Source organism: Aythya marila (genome assembly GCF_965140915.1).
Source record: "Aythya marila genome assembly, chromosome: 4".
Taxonomy (NCBI): Eukaryota; Metazoa; Chordata; class Aves; order Anseriformes; family Anatidae; genus Aythya; species Aythya marila.
The window spans coordinates 75,665,212-75,692,543 of NC_139045.1; the positions used below are offsets into that span (position 1 = coordinate 75,665,212).

At 54.5% G+C, this 27,332-nt stretch overlaps 1 protein-coding gene across 4 annotated transcripts in view; it reads left to right on the forward strand.

Moving 5' to 3' along the window:
* The window catches only part of EXOC6B (exocyst complex component 6B), a 271,111-nt gene extending 255,315 nt beyond the window's left edge, over positions 1-15,796 (forward strand). For all 4 annotated transcript variants that reach the window (XM_082759193.1, XM_082759194.1, XM_082759196.1 and 1 more), the window contains 2 exons: positions 5,747-5,859; positions 10,905-15,796. In XM_082759193.1, the coding sequence (XP_082615319.1) occupies positions 5,747-5,859; positions 10,905-11,031 (240 nt within the window). In that variant the 3' untranslated portion in view covers positions 11,032-15,796. The remainder of the gene's footprint in view (positions 1-5,746; positions 5,860-10,904) is intronic.
* The last annotated feature ends 11,536 nt before the right edge of the window (positions 15,797-27,332 follow it).

A 27,332-nucleotide genomic window follows, 5' to 3' on the forward strand; every position in this document is an offset into this window, starting at 1 on the left:
TGCTGGTTGTGGGCATGGGCTGGTGGCAGGTTTCGGGGCAGGACTTTTGCCTCCAGCTGGGAACCCCAAAATGTTCTCTTAATCTCTCTCTGCCAGCTCTTCTCTGTTCCCAGCACCCAGGAGGCATAAATTTGTGTTTTGTGTGTGGCAGAGCCACTTCTTCCATGCTGCTTTCCTGGGCGTTGATCTGAATCCCTGCAAAAACCCACGCCAAGGAAAATCTCACGCACCCGTTGCTGGCACCACCTCGACCCCGACTCCTGCCCGAAGACGCATCAGGTTAACTCCAATTCCTTTAGCTCGGTTCGCTGGGAGAAATCTGGGCTAATTGCCTTTCAGGTTGTTCAAACAGGTTGCCAGATGGGCCAGCTAATGGTCACGAGTCGTCCTTCCCTTTTCATCCCCCAGTGCGTGTGTGCACGCGTGCTGATGGCTCTTTTGCTTCGGGTTTTTCCTGGCAGGAGGAGCTCTGCAGAGCACCCTGTGAGCCCCGAGCATCACAGAAAGCTGCAGTTCCTGGTGGAGAGAAGTGGATGGATGCTTGGGGAGAAATGGATTAAAAGGGTATGAGCAGCAGGCATGTGAGAGTTCCCCAAACCGGGCTTCTTATAGGGAGATTTGGTGCTTTATCAGATGTTTCCTATCAGCCTTCGTGCCTTGTCAGGTAGTGGAGATGCTCTGATGGCAGAGGAGAGTCCTTTTCAGACCATCTTGCTGCTCTCTCTTGTCACTGAGAGTAAATATTGCAGGGGATAAGAGGAGAAGGGATGTTTGTTTCTGGGATGCTGCATTTTTACTCTATTAAGGGCATCAAGCTGGCGTTTGTAGACCTTGAAATAACACAAGAGTTCATTTTCGGGATGGGGTTGGTTTTCCTTTCACCACCTGGTTACTGCCTCGCCATGAAACTCCTGTGCCAGCTCACCTCTGGCAGTGTTTTTTTTTATAGATAAGGACATTTTGTGCATGAATTTGGCCCTGCAGAGCCAGGATGCTGACAAGCAACGGGGCTGGGGTACATTTTGCACGACCCAGCCGTGAGAGCGGAGGCTGCGATAGCACAGCTGACCCACACAGAGCCCAAAGGCATTTCTCTTTCACAACCGCGTCCCTTCAGCGGGGATTGAAGAAAACAAAACGTTTGCCTGCCAATTTGGTTTCCATTCCTGGCTGACCTGCAGGCTGCCCTCGTGGCTTGGAGCAGCTCTGCTCTTGGACGGGTGCTCTTTACTTCTAATTCTGACGCTTTGCTTCGTGCTGCAGTGGCTGTAGCATCGTGTCCCGTGGCGAGGCGATGCTGTCCTGGGAAGCTCTTCCCTCCGTGTTTGCTGTTTAGGGGACAGTTGCTCTCCTCTTCCAGCAGTTTTCTCCATGAGCCCGGAGCATTTGGTGCATCTCAAGTGGCAAGTTCCCTGCAGGTCCGAAGCGTTTGGCTGCAAATCCCTGTTTGTGGATGCTCAGGGGGGTGCTGCACCATCAGTTCATAAGAAGAAAAAGAAATAAAAAGAGCCAGGTGTTGCATGAGGCCAGGGAATTCAGGAATTTTCACCTGTCCTGGAATAACACCCGGCCTTTGTGTCTTGGGCTTGTGGAAGGGGAAGAGGTGGGGACAGGTCCTCGGGGCCAGAAGGGTCCCATGTCCCGAGTCAACCCTGCAGCATCCTCTCGACCTCTCTGGAGATAGGACAAGTCTGTAGCACCTTGCTTTTCACCTTGGAAGGCGTGGATCTCCCCTTCCTGCCATCTCCATGCACTCTAGCCACCAGGCATCACCTCCCAGCTCTGTGCAGAGCCCACGGTGACTCTGGCACAAGCGTGACGTGCCGGTGTTTGCTTTATCCTCATCCCAGGGGCGCTGGCAAAGCTTCCAAACTGTGCTTCGAACCAGTTTGGATTCACATTACATTATTTCTGGCTTGGCTGAAAGAAGTTTATCCAGATTCAGTGCTGCTGTCTCCTGTCAGACAGAGCACGCTGCCCCTCTCCGCTCTGCACCCGGGGGAGAAGCGTGCAGAGCCCCCGCCGTGCCCCAAATCCCTTGGCCACCAGCGCGTCCTTTCCCTGTAGGTGACATGAAAAACATGCCTTTGTTTTGAAAAAAAAAATCTATTTCTTTCAAGAGTTTGATCTGGTGATATAGAAGGGAAGTGAAAAGGAAGCGTTTTTTGAGGGGGAACTGCGGGAGGTGAGCAGAAGGTGCTTTTCTGCCCCCGCCACGGGCAGTTTGTGGCAGGAGCGCCTTCCCAGCTCAGGTCCTTCTTTCCCTTGGGTCCCCAGGGACATTAGCGCTGGGTTTTTGTGCACCGTGTCCTTGCCACCCTGCTCGGTGGCGATGGGGACGTGAGCGAGCACCTGGGCTTGGTTTCCTCTTGGTTTCGGAGGCACAAAGTGTGTGTGCCGGGGCGCTGGGAGGGCGTTCCCGGCGCAGCTGTGTTGCTTGTGGTTTTCTGTATGTGTCTGCGCGTGTATAAAAACAGATTTTTTTCCACTACCTTTCTTTTGGAGCCCTACTCGAGCCATTCTCCTCTTTTATAAATACGTTCTTGAACACGGACACCTCTTGTGGAAAATGTGCTCCCCGGGCTGCCGCGTGGGTGCAGCCGGCCCCGAGCACGTCCGCAGCTCTCAGGGCACTTCCCCGTAGCACAGCACAAGCTCCTTTTTCTTTCTTCCCCTCTTCTTTTCCTTTCCCCCAGCGTACGTGCTGTCAACTTTGATTTATAGCCTCGAAAAGCAGACTCTGGTTTGAAGAATTAATGGTATTTGCATATTTTATTTGGAATCTCCCCTGGAAGGCCAGTGCTGCCCAGCGCCGCCGTGCAGCCACTTTTTCCTTTCCTTTTTCTTTTTTCTTTTTTTTTTTTTTTTTCTCGGTGTCGTTCAGATTTAGCAGCAGAGGTGAAAAGTTGAAACGGTAAAACCCATAAAACCGCATTTATGTGACAGATAAATCGTTTTGAGACAGCTCTCCCCAAGCCGTGCAGGCTTCCTCCTGCAGGACCTCTCTCCCCCCCAGCCCCAGCCCGCTTCTGCCGCGCGCCTTGCGGCAGAGCCCTGCAAGCACCAGGGGTGCTGAGCTCGGCCCCGAGCATCCTCAGTCCTGTCTTGCCAGCAAAATTGATGCAGGCCAACAGCTGTAACACCCTCGGGCTATCCGTCAGTGTCAGCAGCCAGCTTGTGGGAGTGTGGCTCTCCGGACACACAGGGAAGATGCAGCCTGGGTGGGTTTGGGTTTAGGATGGTGATTATTTACTGGGTTTCTGGGTTTCTGTGCTTTCTTTTCGTTCTTTTAGCTGTGTGTGCACCTGGAGATGCTGAACTGGGTGAAAAATGAGATTAGGATAAAACATCTTCCCCCATCACCCCCTCAGGGCAATGGCAGGGTGAGCAAAGGCGCCGTGCCCCCAGCGCAGGCAGGTCCCAGCGGTGTGGGTGACGTGGCTCAGCTTGACCCTGCTGGTGATATGCTCCAGCACCCAAGCGTGGCACGGGGAGAAGAGGGCACCTGCTGGAATTTGCAGCCTCATCCGTGGTGGCTGAATTGCTTCAACCCAGCCCCAGGAGCTGGCCTGGAAGCGGAGATGAAGCCCAGCCCTGCTCCACCACAGCTCGTCCCTGGGCCGTGCGCCATCCCGGCCACTTGTCACCAGGCTCAGTGGGATCAGCAAACCTCAGCTCGGGCTCCTGAGCTGGGGAGCAAGCTGTCCTAGATGTCTGTTCGTTCCACTTCTGCCGTACACTACCCCAGTGCTGAATTTCTGTCTTTCAGAGACGTGCACGAGAGGTTTGTGCAAGCCCTTCCCTCAACCATCCTCTGCTCCTGTAGAGCTCCCCAAGCCTCTGCTGTGCCCCTGCTGCCTCCCCGTACTGTTCATAACAGCTCCTCAGGCTGCTTTATTCAAATCTTCCCATAGCCCACTTCTAATCTTTCTCTTTTTCTTTCTTTTTTTTTTTTTTTTTGGTCCCTTTCTTCTGGGACTTTATTTCTAACCCCCATGAGCTGCTACCTGGTCCCTGGACGGTCCAGCCATGCACTTTCTGCAGAAATAACTTGTGATTCCTTGCCCGTGGCTTGCTAAGGGCACGTTCAGCCCCCAGACTGCCAACGAGAGGACTCGGATGGGCTGGGGGAAGGCATTGAGCCCGTACAGCCCTTCCCGGAGCAGCAAACAAACCCGACAGAAGAGCTTCGGCCCCGCTGCGCTGTGTGAAAGGCGCACGTGAAATCCTATCCCGGGCTGGGGCTTTAAGGTGCCCTTTGGAAGAAAAACTCCCCGCCGATGATGTTCAGCCCCGGTTTGTAGTTGGCACAAAGGGCCCCAGATCTGACCTGCCGCACAAAGCCACGCGGGACCGGGGGCTGGAAAAGCCCTCTTGAGGTCCCGGCTAATCCGTCCCCCCCGCCAGCGCGGGGGATTGTTCCCGACAGCTTGTTTTCTTTGCTCTGACCTACATAGTCAAAAAGAATCTTGTTGCCCATTTTTGTTTGGGACCTCGAGGTCTTCGAGGAGCCAAATCCCCGTCTTTGCAGGGCGGGCTGTGTTGTTAAACAGTGCGGGAGCCTCCAGGAACACCATGGAGACGGGGGCACAATGAGCCCTCTATGGCCCTCGCCTCGCCTGGGGACGGAATAGCGGGGCCCTTCTCCTCGGGGTGGGCACCAGGACGCCCAGCCACGGGAGATGAAGATGTCCCCGTTTTTGGCAGCCTGTCCTGCAATAGAGCAGTCACAGCAGCTCTCCGGGGCGGAAGGTTTGAGGATGGGGAGGAAACACAGCAGGTCCTAATGAACATGTTTTGTACGGCTGGGACGTGCGCGGTGCCCATCCGCATGGCTAAGGCGTCCTCCGCTGTGCCCCCGTGGGGGAAAAACGGTGGCAGGGTGGGGAGGCAAGTCCTGAGTCCTCTCGGATAGATTTGGGAGCTCGCCCTGGGCTTTTGCTGCCCTTGGAAGTGCCGATAAGGGAGGCAGCGAGGAGGAGAGTGTGGTGTGGAGCATCCCGGTGCGGGATTAGGGCAGGGGGACACCCAGGGGACTTTTGGCTCATTCCCCACCCAAACCAGCTCGGGGAGGGCTGTGGGTGTCCGTGCCCGCTGCGTTCAGGTTTGCTTTGTGGAGACGGACAGCTTCAGGTGTGGATTTTGAGGGCTGGAGCAGGGTTACCACAGGACTTGCCTCTACCTCCTGCCTGCCCCGCGGCAGTCCGGGACGGCAGCGGTTCCTCTAATGAATGTCTGGAAACCACCTGGGTCTCCTTCGGTGGCTGAGTTCACCTCAGATAAACCACCGAGCTCCTCGATGTGTCCTTGGGGAGCTGCAGTCACTGGGGACGTGTACAGAGCACTTGGAAGATGCTAGGAAAGGGAGCGGGTGGGGTGAGAAATCCTCGTGGCACCGTCTGAGTGCAGCTGCTGGTTATCTGGGGACAAAAAAAAAATGTGGTGACTTCAAGCACAGAGGTACCCTCCTTCTCAAGCACATCAGGGTGCTCGGGCTCTTTTTCTGGCTCTGCCACCGACCTCCTGGGGGTGTCTCAGTCCTCATTCACATCCTTTGTGCCTCCGTTTCTTCCCCAAAACAGCGATAGTGCAGCAGGCTTTATGGCTAGGAGGTAATTGCTGCTGAACACGGCTTTTTTGGTTAACGCCACCTGCCCAGGCTCTTCGCCAGGCTCCCGATAAACCACCTGCTCTCTCGCCAGCTCTTTAAAATCCATTTGTTTTTCTTTCCCTGCCTCTGCTGCAGCTCCTGGATCTGTTCATCCAGTGGGACTGGTCGACGTACCTGGCTGACTACGGGCAACCCACGTGCAAGTACCTCCGGGTGAACCCCACCACAGCCCTCGTCCTGCTGGAAAAGTGAGTGTGGGCCCGGGCATCCCGGGATGTTTCCAGCCCTATTTTGCTTTATTTTGTGGTTCTGTGGAAAAAAACACGTGCTAAAAGCCCAGCTGTGGGACAGAGACAGTGTCTCCAGGTGGCCGTGCGCTCCAAGGCTTGCTCTTAGGGAGGACAGGACCCCTGCCAAGGGTAAATCTGAGCTTCAGGAATGTGTGTGCAAGCAAAGCCTTTGCAGGGCATCAGCCCAAGCCCTGGGGCTGTGCTGAGGACCAGCAGATCCTGTGGGATCAGCTGCACGGGATTTCTGCAGAGGTGTGGGATCCGTCCCAGAGCACAGCGGGGAGGGTGGTGGCGGTGCTACGAGCCCGTGAGCGATGGCAGGCACTCACCGAATGCATGCCCTGGAGCACCTGGGGTCAAAAACTCCAGGTTTGGAAGTTCTCAGCCCAAACAGTGCACTCAGGCAGGGAATCAGAGGCTGGCTTCAATCCCCAAGAGTGGGATTCACTTCCCTTGTAACCCTCCAGCACGTAACAGCAGAGACAGGAGCCACCAGGTCACTTGTCCTGCCCGTGGAAGGAGGTGGCCAAGTGTCACTTTCTCTGGTAGAAAGCCAGAGAACTTCTCAGATAGAAAAGGCCTGATAGAAAATCTTACTGCTTATCCGATAGAAAAGCAACCTGCCACAAGGAATGATTAATAATCCAAGCAGCTTTTGCCATGGCCACTCCATCGGTAGGTCTCACATGCTTGCAGCTAGATTTGTCCAGGTTTAACATGAAATCAGATCCTTGGGCTGAATTCGAGCTGGTTTTTGGACTACCTCTCTTTCTCTGTTGCATGTATTGGAGAAGATCACCAGTTCAGAGTTGGATTTAAACCTTTAGAAGGCTGAACTTGGTGGCTTCGAAGCTTTGTAGCTGCATCTGTCTGCAGTCCACGTAACTGCCCCATCTCCTCTCCCACAGATGAGAGCAGCCACTTTCACAGCAACTCACGGCATCCAAGTGATACCAGTCTCGTCCACAGGGACAAAAATGAAATAATTGGTGTGTGTAAAGCACTTTTAGACATTACAGCGTTATTTTTTATATGCGTTTATATGTGCTGTGCAAGGTGTTGTATTATTTGCAACGTTTGCAACCCCACATCCGTGATGGAAAAGCGTGCAGTATATTCAGAGCTAGCAATAAAATAAAATAAATTTTATAAAAAAAGAAAGTTTGGGCATGAAGCAGGCAGAATAACCTAACCAGAGGGCTGGATACAGGCAGCCAGCTGGGGCTGCAGCAGCAAGGTGTGAGCACAGAGCAGGAAGGCAGGGCCGTACCCCTGGCTCCTCTCTCATCCCCCATTCCCTTGCCATCACCCCAGGTAGCACTGGATCGTGCTCTCAGCGGTGTCATTAAAAGGCCACAAGCCCCAGCTCGGCTTGCCAGCCTTTTCCTAGAAAAAAAAAACTCATTTTAAGGGTGACCAGGTGCAGCCCCTTTGCTTCCCACCCCCAGCCCCGCTGCAGCCACCACCTTGGCACCTGCATGCCCACGGCGCAGCATCCCCGGCACTGCCCGCCTGCTGCTCCAGGCTCTTCCCTCTCCCTGGTCGGACTCCAAACCTTTTGGGGAGCCTCTGACCATCGCCCCCAGGTCTCTGCACAGAGCCAGCTGCCAGCTTTAGGCACATCCCCTCCTGTCCCCACGTCGGGAGCAGCTCCCCGGCCCCCTCCGCACGTAGCTGAGCTTTGCCGCCAGGGCGCTGTGAAATTCTGATCCGCTCATGCTTTTTTTTTTTTTTTTTTTTAACTTGTTCTCATGATTATCTCTTTTCCTAATCACACATCTCTCGTAGGATATCACGAGTGTAAGTATGCTGCTTGCTTGGGCTTTTACCCTCACCTCGCAGTGACTTTATTGTTTGGTTTAAATGGAGCACTAAATGATCTAAATGCAAGCTGCCTTTGAAACGGTTCCCTCCGGTAACTCTATCGGCTCAAATGCACTAATTAGAACTAAAAGAGGAGCTTTTACTGCGCTGCTTTTTTTTTCTTTCTTATAGATTAATTTAAACAAAGCTTGGCTCTATTTAAGGCGGTGTTTGTTGACAGGGGTGGGGACAGCATTGAGCTCTCTCTTTCCCTTCCTCTTACTTCTAATTCTGGGGCCAACACACAGGGACCACGTTATAAAACCGGGCTCGCTTCTCCTAGGGCTCTGCAGGCACACGCTTAAAGGAATAAAAGTGTCAATCCTCCACGGAGCTGCTGGAAAACACTGCCTCTCTGTTTCCAACCTGATACTCTTGGCGTCGGGATGCACAGCTCTATCTGGGGCCGTGCCTTCCAGCTCCTGAAAGCCCAGGCGCTTCCTATGGCCCAGGGCTGGAAAAGAAAGGGGAAATAAATTCATCACCCCAATCCCAACGCCGATTCAGGGTGGTGTGGGATAAGCCTGGCTGGTGGAAGGGTGTTTCTCCATCCAGACTGCTTCTGTGACCCTAAACCTCTGCAGTAACACGAGTGGGAGCCTCGCGTGCTGACACCCTCACCCAGAGAAACACCCTTTGGACCTACAGCTCCAGGGTTCACCTGCACCATCCCTGGCAGGCACAGGCTTGCTCTGTGAACACCCCGAGCCTGCAGGGAGGTAGTGAGCACCCTGAGCCCTGAGCAAATACCCTTCGCTTCAGTCCTGCTCCCTTCATTTCAGTCCTGCTCCCTGCCAGCAGGGCTAGCGCAGCTCCTGCGCAGGGTGGGTTGGCACTTGGCAGTTCTGTCACCCTTCCCGTTATAGAGAGGAGCCATCCCTCCTTGTGTGCATACATGGGATATTTGGGAGTAGGAGGGGAATGCCCGCTGCACCCACTGGGAAGCACACCCCCTTAGTTTTTCCAGGATTTGATGTTCTGCAGGCAAGATAATTCGCTAAGGAAATCCAGCTTCGTGCTCCACATCCACACGATGCCCAGAGATACCTCCTGTCCCTGCCAGGCACTCAGACACAGCGGGTTCAGGATGGGCTCAGTGCACTGATAACAGCCCTACGTGCTCCAGCTTCGGCGCTGTGCACCCCGATGCAGTTGCTTTATCCCTGCAGCTCCATCCCAGTCATCCAAACCCCCCTCGGCAGGAAGCACGCCCAAAAGGTTCCTCGCGCACAGCCCTGGCGCTTTGTTCCAAGCATTTCGTGGAAATAAATCTACATCTGAGCAGCTCCCCCGAGCTTTTATCCCAGGATAAAAGCTTTCTTCCGAGGATAAAAGCTGCCCGGGATGAGGGCTGTAAGGCAGAGGATGCTCTGCTGTGAATTCCCCTCACATTACCTGTGGGTATTACCGAGGCAGAACCTCGGTGCTTTTTGCTGCGAGCTCCCTGCGGCAGGCAGTGATGGATGGCCCTGGGTGGAGGTTTCCCAAGGTACAAGGTTTGCTTGCAGCACGTCTGATGTCCCTGCGTAACCTGTGAAATAGGAACAGAGCTCTCAGCCCTCTCGGGAAGGTGCTTTGAGCCCCGCAGGAGCTGCAGGGGGAATCGATGTCCTGCGTGAGGCTGGGTGTTTCCTAAATTCCTGGTACTGCAGCACCTCTGACCTGGTTGATTCGAAACCCTGCTTCCTGGCAGCACGGCTGCTGCCTGGTTCCTGCAGCGGAGCAGCTGGCGACCTGCTTTGGTTAAAAAAAAAAAAGAGAGAGAGAAAGAAAGAAAAAAAAAGTACTTATTTTGCTGAAGAAAATTGCTCCAAGCTATCTTGTTACTGTTGGGCAAGCAGCTCGGCTGTAATCCTGTGTCTTTGGGCACTTATAACGTTAGCAAATTAGCCTCTGGGATAAGGTTGTTATCCTTATTTTCAGTTCCAAGCTGGATGTTTTTTGGAACATTTCAGATTTCCCTTTGGCTCTTTTTAGGGAGACTGAAGCATGAAAAATCTTAGATTTTTTTTTTTAATCGGTTACATGAGTTTGAAGGTTTTTTTTTTTTGTGCTCAGCTGACTCAAGCCCCTTTTTGATAAACCGCCAGCTCTCCAGGGACTGCCATCTCCGTGTCCCGATCACCTTAAGGCTTCACTTAGGTGCCCCTAGCCGAAAACACAGCCTTATGCGACTCGTCCAAAGCCATCTGCCTTTGCCAGATCTGATTCACCGAGAAAATCGTTTACAAATTGTGGTGTTACAAAGAGCAGTGCCAGCGCTCAGCCAGCGGCTTGGATGTCGGGAGCCTGCTGCTGCCTTCGGGCTCTGCTGCTGCTCGGGTGAACGGCTGACCCTCGCAGGGTGGTTTCACTTCCCAGCACATGCCCTGCCTGCACAAAGCTCCCGCTTGAACTGCGTAATGAGATGTTTTCCCCCAAAAAAACATGCATCTGTGAATGCCAGCGTGCATGAGTCCCGAGCTTTGCATGCCGGAGAGAAATGGAGCTGCACCGGCTTCGCCTCCTGGGCGCATCCCACCGCCGGCTGCTCTGTTCTCTGCCTCTTCAATCTTGGGGGCCTTGTGGAGACCAGTGTGCTACTTTGGGTATTGGATGTAATTAAAAAAAAAAACACACAAATCTCAAGAAGATTTGTAAATTTGTGCTGGGTGCCTTCCTCTAAGGCTGTGTCGTGCGTAAAGTTCACAGCTCTTTGTTTCAAAACTTGACGGCTGCCCCCAGAGCTGCATCTCTTGGCCGCATGCAATGCACCTTTTCAGATCAGAACTGCAAACGATGTGGATTTTATGCTATTTTAGTTCATTTCCTGACCCTCCTAATATTCCAGCACTGTCATTTGCCACGTAATGAGACGGAAAGGGAGGACGAGAGGCATTAGGGACTCGGGGTTGTCACAGCGCTTGGCTTTAGGGGCAGGTACCCTGTGGTGACGTGGGCTGGGACCGGCAGGGTTGAAACCAAAAATACAAACCGTGCAAAGCTTTCCCCGGCTCGTTGTGCCCATCTTTACACAAAACCTGGGGCTAGACCCCATGGGTGCAGTCACCTCCAAGCAGGGGAACCTCCCCGGCGTTTCGCTCGCGGGGCTTGGCGCAACGCCGCGCGTGCCGTAACCCGACTGTTTCTGCTCTGCGCAGGATGCGAGACACGAGCAGGAAGAACAACGTTTTCGCCCAGTTTCGGAAGAACGAGCGGGACAAGCAGAAGCTGATCGACACCGTGGCCAAGCAGCTCCGCAGCCTCATCAACAGCCATCACTCCTGAGGGCCGCGGCCGCCCGCCACCGCACTCCGGGACCCGCGCCGCGCCGGTCCCTGCACCGCAGCCTTCCACACGCCTGGACTTGGGATCCTTGTTCAAAGAGAATATAAATGTATTTTTTTATTCGCCTGTATAGAATCCATGAGACCTACCCTCCTGACAAAACGTTCCTCGCTAAGCAATCCCGGGGAAGAGAGGCAGCGCTGCCTGTGCTGGGGCAGCGAGGGTGCCGGCAGGAGTCTCCGTTACAAGCTCCTATTTTCAGGGGGTTGTAAAGGGACGGTAAAGCCCGAAAGAGAAGTTCACACCCAGAGTATGTTTTTTTTTTTTTTTCGTTTTTTTGTTTTTGTAAGCCAAATTCAAAGAATTGGTTTGACTTCCTTTTGTTAAGTTATTCAGTTGCAGAACAAGCGAAAACAAAACAAAAAAAAATATATATATAGGGAGGAGTCGCGGTTTCAGGTTCTTCTCGTGGGCTCCGGTGAAAGGAGCACGCGTTAGAAAGAGGGTCACTCGCTCGCTTGCCAACGTGAGGATTGGGTTTATGGAGGAAGAGAGGCAAAGTGATCCCCCAGCCTCTCGCCTCCTCCTCCTGTAGGGGCTGATGCCCACCCCGGTTTCAGGTGGCTTGCAGGGAGCCGTATCCCGTTCCCGTGGGGCTGTAAGGGAGCAGATGCACCCTGAGCTCTGCCTCTAGGACCTGCCGCTGCCTTTTGGACCCGCACTGAATGTAAAAGGGCTTCAGGTTGGATAGATGGGAAGAGGGGGAGCCTGCGGGGTGCCCTGCGGGGCTGGGATGGCACCAGGGTGCTGCTGCTGTGTCCAGCACGGTGCCAGGAGGGAAACCCGCTGGGGTTGCAGGCAGATTGGGCTCCCCGGTGTGTGGGGTGATCTTGGAGCTTAGCTCTTCCTCTCCCTGCACCTTTTATCCATGCTGGTTCCCCATCTCCCCTCTCCTGCTGCCCTGGTGCCATGTCCCTCCACTTCCCATGCACTCTCTGGCTCGGATCAGCCTCAAAAGCTCCCCAGGGTGACAAACGGGAGCCTCCTGGGTGTCCCCAAAGCTCTGGCAGTGGGAGGTGACCCCAGAGCAGCATCACAGCGCCCAGCACCCCGGCTCTGAAGTGCCTGGGGGCAAAACTCTCCTCTTCGCTCCGGAGGTGCCCGTACATCAGGGCAGCCTCAGAGGACCCCGGTGCTGCCATCAGCAGGGCGCTAAGCCCGGGGTTCAGGTTACAGAGAGGGGAATTCTGCCCTTATCTTTTCATTACCATTTGGACTCCAATTAGTGCAGGTGAAAGCTCAGCCAGGCAGTTTCTCCCCCTACAGATCCACAATGCTGCAGGGAATTAAACAGCGCTGGGCACGAGATGGCCCCGGCGGGGCTGCTCCAGCAGTGCAGGCTTTGTAATGTTTGCATGCGTTGGGTCTGCAGCTCTCCAACCTCTCCTGGAAGCTGGGGAAAGGTTTTGTAGCCCTCACCGAGGGATGCAGAGCTCCCAGGTCGGGGTTTGCAGGGTGGCAGCTGCACTTTCTCGAGGCGTTTCGTCTTTTTGCTTCCTGCCCACGAGCACGGTTTGCTTGGTGGCTGCCACTCCAGCTCTGGATGCACGAAGGGCGTGGGGCTTTATCTTCCCTCCTGGTTCCTCAGCAACACTTCTTCTGTTTTCTTTTCGATAAGGGTACGCGTTACTTAACCCTGAGAGCAAACAGGCACGTTGATGAACTCCTGGGGCTGTTGTCCCGTCACAGCCATCTCCACCCGCCAGGACCGGTGGATTATTTTTGTGAATGGGAGGGAAGAGCAAATGCTGGACCTTAATTTCACGACTCCTTTCTTTCTGGAGGGGGGATCAGAGGGGATTTTGGTCTTAACGCCTCTTTGAAGCACATGCGGGAAGGCTGGAGGAAAAGGGAGCAGCTCAGTGTGGCCAGAAAGGGATCAGGCTTCACCTTGGGGGCTTCACCCTGCGTGGGAGCTCCGGGTGGCCCCAAGCTCTGCCCTGGCATCCCAAATCCTTCACAGCTGAGAAAGGGAAGAGGGAGAGCTCCCAGCCCTCCAGCTGGACCACATCCCACAAGCTGCAGGACCTTGGGGCGCTCTGTCCCTCCTCCCCATCACCCGGTGGTGCCGATGTGGTGAGAGGCGCAGGGACAGGAGTGCGAGGTGGTTCCAGCATCAGCCTTGCCTTTTACAAAGAGCTCTCCAGAGGCCAGAACTAGCAAGAAAAACCCAAACACGAGGCGGTGGCAGGAGCAATGGGGGAGCTTCCATCCACGGGGCACTTGCGCCAAGGGCCCTTCAGCGGTAACAAGCACTTTAAAAAACTCTTCGCAATCACAAGCTGCTACAGATGCTGGCAACAGCGTGAGCGAGCATCAGCGAGCATGACAAATAAGGCGCTCCGGCATTTCCAGTTTTTATTAGGGGGAGGATAGGCTGTCAAACACAATTTTTAATCGCATTTGTCAGCCGCCGACTTCGCCGCCGGGCGAGGCGGTGCCGCTGCAGCGCTGATGGTTTTCCTTCCCCGCGTGGCCGCTGCGGGACGCGGCCAGGAGCAGCGCCGGGAAAAGCTCCCGCTGCTGGCTCCAAAATCCAGGGTTTTTTTTTTCCCCAAGGAGTGGCTCCAGCATCGCGTTGTGCAAGGCAGCTCTGGGGCCTGCACGCAAAAGCCCAGAGCCGCCGGGGCTCGGAGCGAGACCTCGATTTGGGGCTGGGACTCGCTTCTGGGAAAGCCCAGCCCGGCCACGGAGAGATGCAGGGAGTTTCTGATTTCGGGAGGTCAAGCACCTAACCACAAGTCACATAACGGAGATGAAAAATGGAAATTCGGGGCTCTGGTCCTAATTAACTTTTTGTTCCGAGAGACGCAGTTCCATCCCTTCGAAATAAAAATTAATCTTTTAAACAGATTGCTTAAAGAGCCCTGGAAGACGTTTCAAATCCCCTCTAAATCTCCTGCTAATGACTGGTATCCTCCGATACGGATGGTATTGCTTACGAGGGAAGGGTTGTTGCTAGAAATTTATAACGTGGGGGGAGGCAGGGGCAGACCCCGCTGCTGCAACCGTGGCTTTGCAACCCCCGGAGCCACCAATGCTGCTATTAACACCCCGTGTACATACCTTGCTCATCCCTTAGGGTTTTTCTTTTTTTTTTTTTTTTAAGCAGTGGCTGTAGAAAAGACCGGGTTAGCCTCCCTCTCCAGCCCAGTCTGGCAAACGGATTTCGGCACCAGTGGGAAAAAAAAAAAAAAAGAAAATCGTTAAAAAAAAAGAAAAATCATTGAAAAAAAATATCAAAAGCTTGCCTTGTGCGTGCAGCCTGTGCGTCGCAGGAAGGGTTTTTTTTTTTGCCTTCTCCAAGGCACGAAGCTGGAGCACTGAATGAAGGGGATGGCCTTGGGGTGGGCGAGGGAGAAAGGGACAATTTCTGTTTTCTTTTCCTAGGGCTGGGGTCGGGGTCCGAAGCTCTTGGCAGTTTTTGCACTTTGTTCTAAATCCGGCCGCGAGCCTGGGCTCAATGGGGAGCAGCTGCCCCTGGGGGGGGGCTGCGGCGTTTTGGGGTGGCTGCTTCGTGCCCCTGGGATGGAGACAGGAGCAGCCTGGCCGTGTGGGAGCTTTGGGCCCTTTTTCCCACCTGTGTCCCCTTTTTTGGTGCCCCCATTGGCATCAGCTCTTTCATCTCATCCCCACCCCGAGCAGAGGAATCCTTGTCCCTGGTTTCCTACCTCTCTCTCGCACCTCGGTGTGGTTTTCCCTTTAGGTCTGGTTTGGTGCTTTTCGGAGCATCGCCTGGTTTGCAGCACCCAGCGCCCACCCTGCTGCATGTTCAGGGTGTCTGCGCCCCATTTCCTACAGCCTCGGGGGGGGCAGAAGCCCTGTACACCCCCCCAAATGCACCCAAATGCAACTTCTCCATGGGGAGGCTGAAGGGCATGCGACCTGAAAATAAATCTCGGCGCAAACAAGTTCAGGATGGACCCGTCTGTGTCTGTGCGGCGAGCTGGGCGAGTTGTGCGTTCGAGGGAAGAGATTTGGGGCAGGATTCGCCCCAAAAACACCAGCTGAGGGGTGCTGGGGATGAGTCCTGGGGGCAGGTCGGTTCCCATCACCTCCCAGGTTGCTGCTGCTGCTCTTTTTGCCTTGCCATCCCCCTCCTGCCCCCGCGGCCGCTCCTCCGGGTCGGGGGGCAGCACCCCAATTTCTGTAGGGTCCTGCGTGTGCCTCCCTCCCTTGGGAATCCCACCATCATTTCGGGAGGAGCCCCCTCCTGAATCTCCATCCTCCCACCCCAACCCCTCGGTGCCCGCTGGCTGCTTGCGTTGCCTTTTCTCATCTCGGAGGTGGGGTGGGGGGGAATTGTGTGAGTTTGTAAACTAACGATGTGGTGAAAACAGCTTTTTTTGCACAAGTCGTTGCACAATAAGGGGAAAAATTAGTAAATTAGGTTTAACTTTAAAGGGAACTTTTTTTTTTTTTTTTTTCGTTTTTCCTTACAACTCATTAGCGGAGCTACTGATTAAAAAAAAAACAACAACAACGAGAAAAAGACGGACTGGTTAAAAAATAAAAAATAAAAATGGACTGCATGGTTTACAGGTTCAATCGCGTTAGAAATTAGCATGTTGATTCCGACTGTACATTTATCCTATTGTAACTGCCATTAAACAATACAGCATTTAACTGTTTGCCTAAGTGCCTGTGCTCGCTCTGGCTCTGTGCACACCACTTTGCCTTGCTCTCTCTGGCTGCATCCAGAAAAAAAAAAAAAAAATCCCAAATCCTGTAAAAGACGGAATTCAACACCCCTTTATGCAGCCAGCAAAGGTTTGAGACTGGCCTGGTTTTAGGGTCTGTCCTGGGAAATCCACCCCCGAAGGAGCGCCGGCTCCCATACCCTGCGTCGCGTTGGCATGCCGGGGGCTCAGGCCAATTTTTGCCTAATTCAGTGGCTGTTTTAATTGGCCTCCACCATAAACAACCATGATTAAACCCAAGCCTCGCGCTGAATAAGTAGCCGCCTTCCAGGAATGCGTCTTCTGCTCTCATTGATTGCATCTCCGGCTGCAGATGGGGAAAGTAATCCTGAGCAGGAATTAAGATTTGGAGGGCAGAGCAGAGATAATAGGCACTTCATCAAGGCGGAGGGGGATTGCATTAGGCTTCTATGGGAAACCTTTTCTTCCCGCTCCCATTGCATATTTTCTTTCATGGTATTTATCATCCTTTGCAATTCCGTGATTATATTAGCTTTTTTTTTTTTTTTTTTTTTTTTTTCTTTTTTCTGGCCCTAACCGCGTTGGGGTATTGGATTCCCCAAATGCCTCCCGGCCCTGGCACCAAACGTGCAGGGGGGCTTGGGTTTCTGCGAGACGTTTGCCTTGGTGCCGCGCGGCACGCTGAGGAGGAAATTAAAGGGATACAAAATCAACGTGACGCGCACTAATTAAAAACTGTCGAACTGGGAAATCTCAGCGGGGAGCTACCCAGAGGAGCAGCCTCAGCCGGGGCATCTCGAGCACCCCGAGCACCCCGAGCCGGGGCTATCCGGGGGTGCTGCCCCCATAGGGGCGATGGGGAGGGTGATGGAAGGGCTCGGGAGGACGGTGGAGGAGGAGAAGATTTGGGGGACTCCCTGCTGGAAAGCAGCAGCTGTGTAAAAGGAGCCGGGGCTGCCTGGGGGCTGCTGCGATTGTGTTCCGCAAATTCCTCGAAAACCCTTTTTTAATCCGTTTATCCCGTCTGGCCTCCGTCGTGTCCTGTGGCAGGGAGTCCTGCGTGTGAATTCGGTGCAGCGTGGAGGAGAAGCCCTCCCCGGTGCTCCTTTTTACCTAAACCTCTGCTGAGAGCATTTACACGTGCACACAGGGATAAAAAGCACCCCAAAACAGCCCCATGTCTGCTGCCACAGGGATGCTCCATGAAAAGTGCCTGGGTCAAACACTTTGATTTTATTTTCTTTCCTCTTGGCCTGGCCGGACTGGATTTGTGCTGCTCCAGTCTCGGGTCTGTGTAGAGGGGACTCAGCCCCAGCAGGGGAGCTGGAGATGCCCCGGAGCACCCAAAGGTGGCCCAGCACCGCAGGGCTCAGCAGAAGGCGGTGGGCAGAGGGCTCCTTGGACCATCCTGGCTGGCAGAGCGCTGTGCTACAGCCCCAGATACATTTTGGGGGGCAGGAGGGATGCTGCAGCACATGGAGATGTCGCACCAAGCACCCAGTGCTCCTCCGTGGCCAGACCTCATCTGTCCCTGTGCCACCAGGACCTTTGCTCTGGGTCACTGGGTAGGTGCAGGGAGCGTGCTGCGTGCCCTTGGATTGCTCCTTTTGGCTGTCTCTGTCCTGCTTTTCTCATCTTTACAGTGGGAGAGGGGTGGCTCTCCTTTTGGCATCCACAGGCTGCAGACACCAGAAGAAGCAGCTCCGGCACAGCCCTGACATGCTGGGACCCCACAGCCTGCTCCGGGGGAGTGGGTCCCCTGCTCAAAACCCATGGATGCTCAGTCTGTGCCGGATTCCTTGGGGAACACCAGAAAAAAAAAAACACAAAACCATGCCAGGGAGGTTGAAGATTCAGACTGGTGAGTGTCCTGTACGTGGGATGTGAGGAAATAGCAGCCCCCCAGCTTGCTGGGGTCTCATTTCTGTCCTTTCCCTGCCCTGTGGCAGCTCCACTGCTGGGTGCTGCAGCTAAAGCTGCCTGAAGGAGGAAAAACCCACGGGCTCCAGACAGGCTGATCTGACAGCTCCGCTTTCCTGCAACCTCAGCCAACCTCCTCAAGGAAGGAGGTGAAGAGGTAAACCAAGGTGAAGGCAAGAAGGGACAGAGACAGAAGGAAATAAATGCTCAGACGTATCTGCTGAGAAGGATCTGTCTTTCCTGCCTTGATGAAAACGGGGAGGAAAAAAAATTCCCTGCTTGTGGTTGCTTGTGGGTTTGGGATTCAGCTCCTGGGAGAACTGCAGCAAAGGGCAACAAGGAAGAAAACCTTGGTGATAACTAAACTCCAAGTCTGGGTGGAGGCTGGAGGCAGCTGGGGGAGGCAAAACCTTCCCAAGCGACCTTCCCAAGACCAGTGGAGGGCCAGATAAAGGTGGCCCTGACGTCCCTTCATCTTCACTGGCTCCTGACCTAGGTTGGAGGTAGGTGTCCACCCTCGAGCTGCCCCAAACGGGAATGAGTGAAGCATTTTTGCCTGGGGACACCCACAAAGGCCACCCAGCATCTCACCTCTCGGGTGCTTGGGATCCTCCAGCCTGTGCCCTGCTGGTGTTTACGTGTGGCCAATTTGCCCTCGCTTCTCTATCAGCTCCTGTTCTTCACCAGAGAAATCTCGCTCCCTTCCCATCTGGGCTTTTCCCTGCCTAGCACAGCCCAGCAGCTCCCCGTATTTGTTCCTCTCCACTTTCTGTCTGCATTTCCCACCCCTGTTCCAACCCAACCCTCTCCTCCTTCTACAGGGTGAACCAAAAATGTGTGCGCGCCAAAGGGGTGCCCAGGACGGGAAGGCACAGGGGCATCAGTGCTCCACTGCCGCATCAGAAAGGTCTCCCCAAACACCACAGACACCAAAATTGCTTTGTTGTAAGCAGTGAGCAGCACATCCAGGTCCTTCCCTTGGCTGGTCCCTCAGATCTGAAGGGCTTTGCACCAGCAGATGCCAGCCTTCTGCCTTCGTGCTGCTCCCTGTGCAGCTCTCCCCAACCGGCATCGCCACCGTCCCTGCTGGTGCTGCGGTGCTGGGGGGTTGCCAGATTTCTCCTGGCGTGGGTCAAAGGCAGCTCTGGCAGGATGGAGATCTCCTGAGGTGGATGAGAGAATGTGTCCAGCTTTGGCAGCCTTCCTCCAACCTCCAAGAGCGAGCAGGGGGTGGGCAGGGGGACCCCCAGGACTCGGAGCTTGCAGGGTGGTGAGATTAAAGGCAAAAAGGAGGAGGAAATTTGGTAGGAGCTGCTGGCATCCTGTGCCTGGGGACGTGGAGGAGGCTGCAGAGCAGAGAAATGGTCTGAGGAGGGAGAGGAGCAGACAGCCTGGGTGGTAGTGGGGGAGCAGCCTGGGGAGGGGCTGAGCCTCTCCTGGCAGGGGAATGGGCGAGGGCCAGGAGCACGAGCACCGAGCGTTACGGGCAGGGCAAGAAACATGGGCAGGGAGAGGTGGGAGGTGGAGCAACCGGATTTGGGGTGTGAAAAACTGGGGCATGGGGTGAGTAACACGGCTTAGGAGACGATGCTGAGAGAGGGGAAGGATGCTGACGGCGGCTGGCAAGGAGGGCGAGGGTGTGGGAGCACCGTGTGGGACCACTGGATGGAAGCAGGACTTTTCTGCTTTCCTCCTGGGTGCACCCCAGGGTTTTGTCCGAGTGCCTGGTGGCGCATCCGATCCCCAGGAGGGCCCAGGCAGCCTTCCTCCCGGTGACAGCCTCTTCATCTTCGCCGCGAGCCGGGATTATGAGGCCCACGTGGCTTCGCGGCCCTGCTAATTGCATTCTGCGGGGCAGTAATTGAATGAGGGCTCACGAGAGCCATGGATCAAAGGCAGGCACCCATCAATATCTGCCTGCCCCACAATCCGATTAGCGGGGAGAAGGCATCAATCACGGCTGCCCCTCCCTGACCCAGCAATACTTAATGCAGGTACGGCGCCCGGGCCAGCGTCGGGGAAATCGGATTTGCTCACGAAAGGTTGAGCAACGCCGTGGATGAAAAATTATTGCGAGGCCGAGGCTCCTCGGCGGTCATTCATCTCCGCGCTGCGCGCCGTGGGACAGAGGGGCTGCCCGAGCCGGGTTTTGGGAGATGATCGCTCAACGTCACCGAGACGTGTGAAGTGTTAAAGACCCCCCGGCGGGGCACGGGGCGGTCGTTTGTATTCATTAGCCGCCCCGCTGCAGATGTGGGCTTGCTCTTGGAGGGGGCGCGGGGACGTGCGCTCGCCGTCCGCGTCCTCGCCTGCAGCCCTGGGTGGCGTGGTGGGACCCGGCTGCTTCTCCTTTGGTGGCCTGGATGTTTGTTGCATGGGGTTTCGTCTGCTGAAGGTGATCCTGGTCCCTCTCCAGGCCCTCTCCTGCAACAAACCCACGCCGCTGGGACCATGCAGACTGTAGGGGATGCTCTGCGCCCCCCTCCAACCGTTTGAAGCTCTGCTGATGTTTCTCCATCACGAGGTGCAAAAGCCCTGGATAAATGTGGCACTTGACTCTTTCCCCTGAAAATCTTTATCTCCAAGCTTTCACCCAGTCCTATCAGCCTCTTAACAAGCCAAAGCCATGTTTTGTTTGTTTTTTTCCAGGGTAGAGCCTGGTGGCTGGCTAGTTTCTGGGTATGTTTCTGTGCCCATCTATCCAAGAAAGGAAGGCAAACAGCCCCCGGGCTGTCATATTTGGGTGTATCACCCCTACCTCCCTGTCTTAGGCTCTTCCACTTCCCCACAACATCAGGATTCAAATTAGAAGAAACCCACAGAGGAGGAGACCAAGAAATCCTTCCTGTCCTTAACATTGCCCAGGGATGGAGCCCCCCACGTGTGCTGGCTGTGGCTCCTGCAGCTCCCCCACCCGAAGCTGCAGCTTCTCCTGCTCACTGCAGCAAAACCTTTGGGGCTTTTTGAGGTCGTGAAGTTTGCTTTGTAAGGGGGAAGATCACTGGGAACCTAATATTTATTCCCCAAATGTGCTTTTTGTAATAAAACTCTGCTGTACAATGGGCTATCCCCAGGGGTTGAGAGCTGAGCATAACTTTCTTCTTCTGTGTCCTTACCTGGCTTCTGGGAACCCTTTGGATATTTCATGGGGAGAATATTTTGTTCATCTCAGAGCAAGTGGCAGAGGGAGGGATCTCAACGGCGTTTACAGGCAGGAGATTGCAGTAGCACAGCGGGGTTTTGGGGTGCTCGTGCTGTCAGCAGCCCGTGGCACCCAGAAGTGGTGCCAGCAGCATCACGTCCCGGTGCCCTTCACTGTCCCTGGAACCAGCAGCTTCTTTGGCACCACCTGAGAGAAGACAACTCTGCTCTCAGCTCAGTGGATGGGGTTGCAAAGCCAGCTCATTCCCCAGTGCAGGCTGGTCCACACCTAGCTCCTGGCATCCTTCCCTGCACATCTCAGCATCGAGAGCTCCGTGGTGCCCTGCGCAGGGAGAAAAACCACTCCAAGAAGTGGTCGTGAGGACGGTTCTGCATGCCCAGACCCCAGGAGAGGCAAAGTCGCAGCTTTCCTGCCTGGCTCTGGTGTTCCCTGACATCAGGAGATGTTTGTGAGCTTTGTCTGCAGCCCAGGACTCGTGTGCACGTGTGGTGGCACGCAGGGGTAGATGTGTATCTCGCCGGGGTTTGGCCCCGGGGCATTGGAAGGAGCGCACGAGGAGCATGGGCTTCACCGAAAAGCCAGCCTGGCTTTGGACACCAAGCACAGAATATGTCGGGGCTGGCCTTTTGGGGTTACTGGTGCAAGATCTCCCCACCACCGGCTTTGACTCCAGACCAAACCCTTCGTCCTAACCCAGGAAAACATCTCACACCTGCTCGAGCGCTTTCAAGCCTCTGGGATGCTTTCCCAGCTAGGGCTGCAGCGAGGGCCCCCGGGGCTACGTCTATCCCAGCAAATTAAACAGTTCCAGGCTTCAGACACCAATTATCCTCTCTGTTAAATTATTAGCGCTCGCCCAGGTAATTCTCAGGCACGGCTCGGGAGTTTGCGTGGCCCCAAACCCTTCCCAGCAGGCGGGTTGGATGCGCCTGCCCTGCTCTGGCAGGGAGGGGAGGGTAATTCAGTGGGCAAAGGCTTGTCCCTGCCCCATGGCCTCGGGGCTGGAGGACAGAGCCGGGCACGTCGGGCACGCCGCTGCAGCTGGAGCCTCCGTGCGTGGTCAGCCAGGCTCTCCTTTACAGCTCCCATCTCGAGTCTGGCTGCTCACCAAGCACGCCGCCGTGAATACCTAAGTGATGGTACTTAATTATGATTGCAAGCATTCGTATGAATTAACAGTAGCATTTCTTGTTGTTGTTGTTGTTGTTGACCAAGATGATGATTTTTGATGGGTTTGGCCGGGTCTGCAGCAGCTGGGGTTGTCGCAGGGAACGGACCAGCTCCTGGCAGCCAGGACACAAGGAGCCCTTCCTCTTCGACCTGCTGCCGAGATGCAGCCGGATCCTCTTGACCCCCTGGGAAGCTGCTTCCCCTCTGAAAATACATCTTCTGCATCTATGAACTGGCACCAGGGGAGTCTCCATGGCCACCAAAAGCCACCTGAGCTTCTGGTTCCCCATCTCCTAGACCTGGTGCTTGCCTGGCCCCTCTGCTCTCCTGTCTGCCGGGGAGGTGGGCGAGATGTGCCCATGAGATTTCCACGAGGAACTGTCCTGGCATTCAGGGGACTGCCTCCTGCTCTGCTTTTTGGCTTACTCTGATTGTCTGCTTTTCTTTCACTCAATCTAGTGAACGATTTATTTTTATTTTTATTTTTTTTCCCCAAGAACTACTAGAAAGCAGTCAGTCCTTAACCCTGGAGTCACCCCGACGCCGTGTCGACACGGCGGCGGCTGAAGCACATCTCGCACCTTCTCAGACACACCTCAGTTGCTTGGCTCCCTTCTAAATATTTCTTCACCGCCGCTCTCCCCACCCTGCTGGGTGCACCCACGGAAAGCTGAGCCCATGTGCCATGCCCCAGCAGGGCCGAGGGGACCTGGTGCTGAAGGAAACCGTTTTTCCTTGCCCAAAAACTTTTCCTTTGTAGAAAGAAGTTGCAAAGGAAGGTGTGAGCTTGATGCTGGTACCCGGTCCCCCTCTCCAGCTCTGTACCATTAAGATCTCCAGCCCCAAATCTGCTGGAAGGACGCAGGGTGGTTGGAGACAGCCCGGAGCTGGGCTGCGAGAGAGACCAGAGGGCTGGGAGCCACAGCCAAGGGAGGCAGATCAAAAGGCTCGCAGTTGTTTAGTTTAGGAAAACTTTGTAAGAGCCGACAAATATGTAACAGGCTTCTGCAGAGGGGAAGGGAATGAGCTGTTCTCCGTGCTCACCAGGAACAGGACAGGAGGTAATTGGCTTAAATTACATCCAGAGAGGTTGAAGGAACATTTTTCTACGGTGAGGACAGGCTTTTGTGCGGGGGGCTGCGGCGAGGCCACGTCTCCATCCCTGGAGGTTTGGGATGAGGGAGGACCAGGGTTTGTCGTCAGTGTTGGGGCTGCATGGGGACCCCTGTGTGGATCCAGGGTCAGCAAGGGCTGGGAGCCACGCTTGTGAACACTGCTTCCAGGGGTTTATTTCTTGCTTAAACCCAGAGCTTTGCTGTGATCCTGTGGGTAAGCCAGCTGGGAACAGGGCTTCCTAAAGCAGTTTTGCTGCTGCAGGCAAAGTAATGTCATCACTCCCTCTTCCCTCGGGTCTCCCCCATCACACATTTTTCTTTCCCAATGCTAGGAACTAAGCATTTTACTGCAACCCTCGTGAAATCTGCAGCAGCTTGGGTGAGATTGCCTCTGAGGGCCTTCCAGCCTTATCCCCGTGATATAAATGAGGGTTTCTCCTGTCCCTGGCAAATAGGTTGCAGCTGGACACCAGGTGAGATTCATCTCCCTACGCCTTAATTTAGAGGTGAAATTCAGCTGCAGATATCTTCTGAGTGCTGGTTTTAGAGACCTGGGGAGGCCTTGGTCTCTGGCTGCTGTTCCAGGAGGATGCGATCCTCAGGGGGTGCTGAGCTCCTTCCACTGGCTCTGTGTGGACCTCTCGGACACTTGGAAGCTGGGTCTGGGTCACTGAAACTTGTCTTAAAGATCTCGTCTGTGCCCTCAAAGCAATGGAGAGCTTCCAGCTGAACTCATAGGTGTCCTCGTTGGCATGGGCTGAAGATCTTCATAGACTGAAATATCCCCGGAGGTACAACAGGGAGGAATTTGCTCTTACCTGTTGCACTGCCTAGGGATGTGCTTGCTCCTAAGGCAGCAGAAATTGAGCACGGGGCCTGGAGATCTCTCCCGGGTGTTATGTGGCACATGGAGAGCCACCACGAGGCTCGTAGGCTTCCTGAGCAAGGTGGAGCAACGCTGGCATGGAGAGGTGCACCGGGCTCGGGGATGCTGCTAGGGCTGCCAGAGTGCTCGTGAACACGGGGCTGAAGGTCAGCCTTGGTCAGAGAGCTACTCCCAGCTCTTTATGCATTGTCTACAAAGCAAATGCCTTGTTCAAACACGCTCCTCCATTGGCAAACAGGAAAAGAAAGGCAACAACATAATGCTGCGTGGGTCTGGGAGCGGAGAGCTGCGATGGCTGCGCGGAGCTGGGCTGGGAGGGCAGGCAGAAAACAAGGGCAGACCTGCAGTGGTGGCAATAGCTACGTGCTCTTTTATCTCCGTGTGCCATCCCTCCTTCCTTGTGCAGCTGCAAAACCCCTTGTTTCTACACAAAGAGCCTGCGGAGCATCCTCTCTGCAGGACTCTGTGAAGCAGGGACACGCTGGAGCCAGCTCCGATTGCCAGGTGGATGAGCTGAGAGAGGGGAGGGTGGTGGCAATTCCCCATTTCTGAAGCCCTGGTGGGGCTGTGAGCAAAGCCAGACACTTCTTCTTCCATGTGAGCCTTTCTGTGGGTCTGGGATATAGCGAGCTGCGAGCAAAGCCCTTGCTGAGGATGGCTGAGCATGGCTTAACGATGTCAGCCAGATAATTAGGCAGAAAAGGCAGAATGGTGAGCCAGGAAGGGCAGATGTGATAACGTTCCCCTGGAGCAGGGGCTGGTCCTGGGGGCACCCAGCTGTACCCAGGCAGTATGAAAGGGGTCACCCTTCCCAGGCTCGTGCCTCGTGAGGGGCTTTGGACCACCCTGGGTGACAAGGGACAAAAAAAATTTGAGACAAGCACTCCCCAAATTGATGAAAACCAAACAACTCCCTCACTGCTCTTGGGAAGTTGATGCCTGTGCTATGAGGACCCTGAATCCTGCTTTCTCATCTAAATGTGGGGTTCTTTTCACCCATCTGTAGATCCCTGGTGTCTTTCTAGAGCTGAAGGACAAGAGCAGACTGGATCTCTTCCAGGTGACTTCTTGCTGGGGCACAGGTACTGCAGTCCCCTCTCACCCCTCCTGCCCCAGAGCATACTGCCACGTTCCTCCCCTGCTCTTATCTTCATTTATTGCCTTCTTCTTTAAGAAGCTGCCTTCCTCTGCAAATAAAAAACATGAGGGGATTGAGGACTGACACCACGGAGTGCTGGGGGACAGAGAGAAGGGAGCTGTGTCCCGATGTCTGCTTTCTCAGGCCAGTCCCTTGATCATCCAGCTCTTCACAAGGTCACAGTGCTAAAAATGGATTTCCAGTGAACACATAGACACTGGGAAAAAAATATAGAGGTGGGAGATACCTGATGGAAGAGGCGATATCTTTGTAGGCACTGCAGTCTGGCTCTGGACCTCCATCCCCAAGGATGTCTTGAGACCTTAAACCCAGAGACACTGAAGATCAGGAAGGATCAAGTCATGGAAAATGTCTTAAAGTTCAACCTTTTGAACAAAAGGTGGTGCAAAAGGGTAGGATAAGTTCGGTGTCTGATGACTCTTAAAGGGTTGCTCTCTGCTTGCAAGGTATCACAAACTTTACAGAAGTCAAAGCAGTGACACTGGCTTGTGCCTGCTGACTCTGCAGGCAGGTGTTTGGATTAATGGCCACGTTATACCATGCCCTTGCCTAAAAGCATCAAGCCAGCATCCATCCAGAGATGGATGAGATGATGGATGGTGGGTGAGACGTAAAAAATGGTGATGTTGCCTCAGCAAGTCAATGATGTGTTTGCTTGGGAAGATGTGAGCACCGTCAGTCATCTTTCTCTTAGAAATAAGCTACGAGAATCAGAAAAGGGAGATAAAAGGGCTGTGTGGTCTCCTTTGGGGGAGAAATCAGGGTTGAGAAGAGACAAACAGGAGTGCGGCATGAAAAAAAAATGTGCAAAGGATAAAGGTTTTAGTGAAGGGGTATATGGGACTTGTAAGAATGGAAGGAGGCTCCAAGAAAGGAAGAGGTGAAGAAATTTCCAGGCTGACAAAGAAACCCTTGGTTATTGTTCAAAGTGTAAGTGGACAGTGGGGAGTGGTGCTGGTGGAAGCCACCACGGCTCACAGTTGTCTCAGGGCTCAGAGAAGAACTGGGTGTCTCTTGGGGGGAGCAGGGACAGAGCTGGCAGAGCTGCTGGTGGCTTTCAAAAGGGTTTTGGAGAGCTGCTGGTGGGTTTCAGAAAGAGCACAAAGCCCAAACCTGAGGTCTCTTTTAGTTCTGTAGGTGACCATCAGGACTTGGCTCCCAGGAGCATCCTTCATGGGAGGTGGCAGCAGACTCTCTGGTGACAGTCGTGTGACATCCCTGAGCCCAGCAGCAGTTATCTCATCTCCTCGGCACCCCAGAAAGGTTTTCAGAGGATCCTGAAGGACCTGAGCGTGTCAGCATGTCCATGGGAGGAAAGTTTGGGCAGAGCAGGGTGCATGTGAAGTGCCTCTCCCAAAACGATGCCCCTCTTCCAAAGAGGGCCTCTGAAAGGCTGCCTGTAGGTGGTTACCTGGAGGCTGGTGATGGGGCTGAGCTCTCAAACCTGAAGTCCACGAGCACGTCACCTTCTGCCTGTCTCATGGGGTTCACCTCCTCTTTCACTTGGCCCCCATGGTGTTTCCTTCACCCTCCCCTCCCTGCCCGCTGCTCGCCGGGAGCTCAACCTCTGCGAGGGGGCAGAGGTGGGGAAAGTCCCCCCGTGGCCAAAGTCCCCTCGGTTTTCCCCTCTCTCAGGGCACAGACCATGGTGTGAAAGCCTCCCCCACTGCCCCGAGGGGCTCTCCAGCCCGCCCGCGGCTGGGCAAGCACACGGGGAAGCCGGGGAGAGGAACAGTAGCTTTTTCTCTTCCCGGCGACGCCGACGTGGTGATCAGAGGAGCTGGCCAGAGTCCTAATGAAGATAAATGAATATCCCCTCTCCTCCGCTCCTCCGGCTTTTATTGATGGGCTGCGGGGTGAAAGGCGAGAGCCTGAATGTTCATTTAAGCAGACGTCACGAGTTTCTTTGGAGGGGAAGGTGTAAGAAAAACCGCCTTGTGCTTGAAAGTTACTCCAAGATGAGCACGCTCAGCTTTACAAGCCTTTCTCCATTCCTTCCCCATCCATCACTTCCCGGGAGCCCTTTGTAAATGCAAATTGCACTTTGATAGGAATAATGCACTGAGCCTCTATTAGTGTCTGTGTAATGGAGAGGGCTATTTTAATGCAATCATTCTTCGAAGAAGCTCCTCTGTGCCTTATTTTAGGCTGTGTATCAAAAACCAAT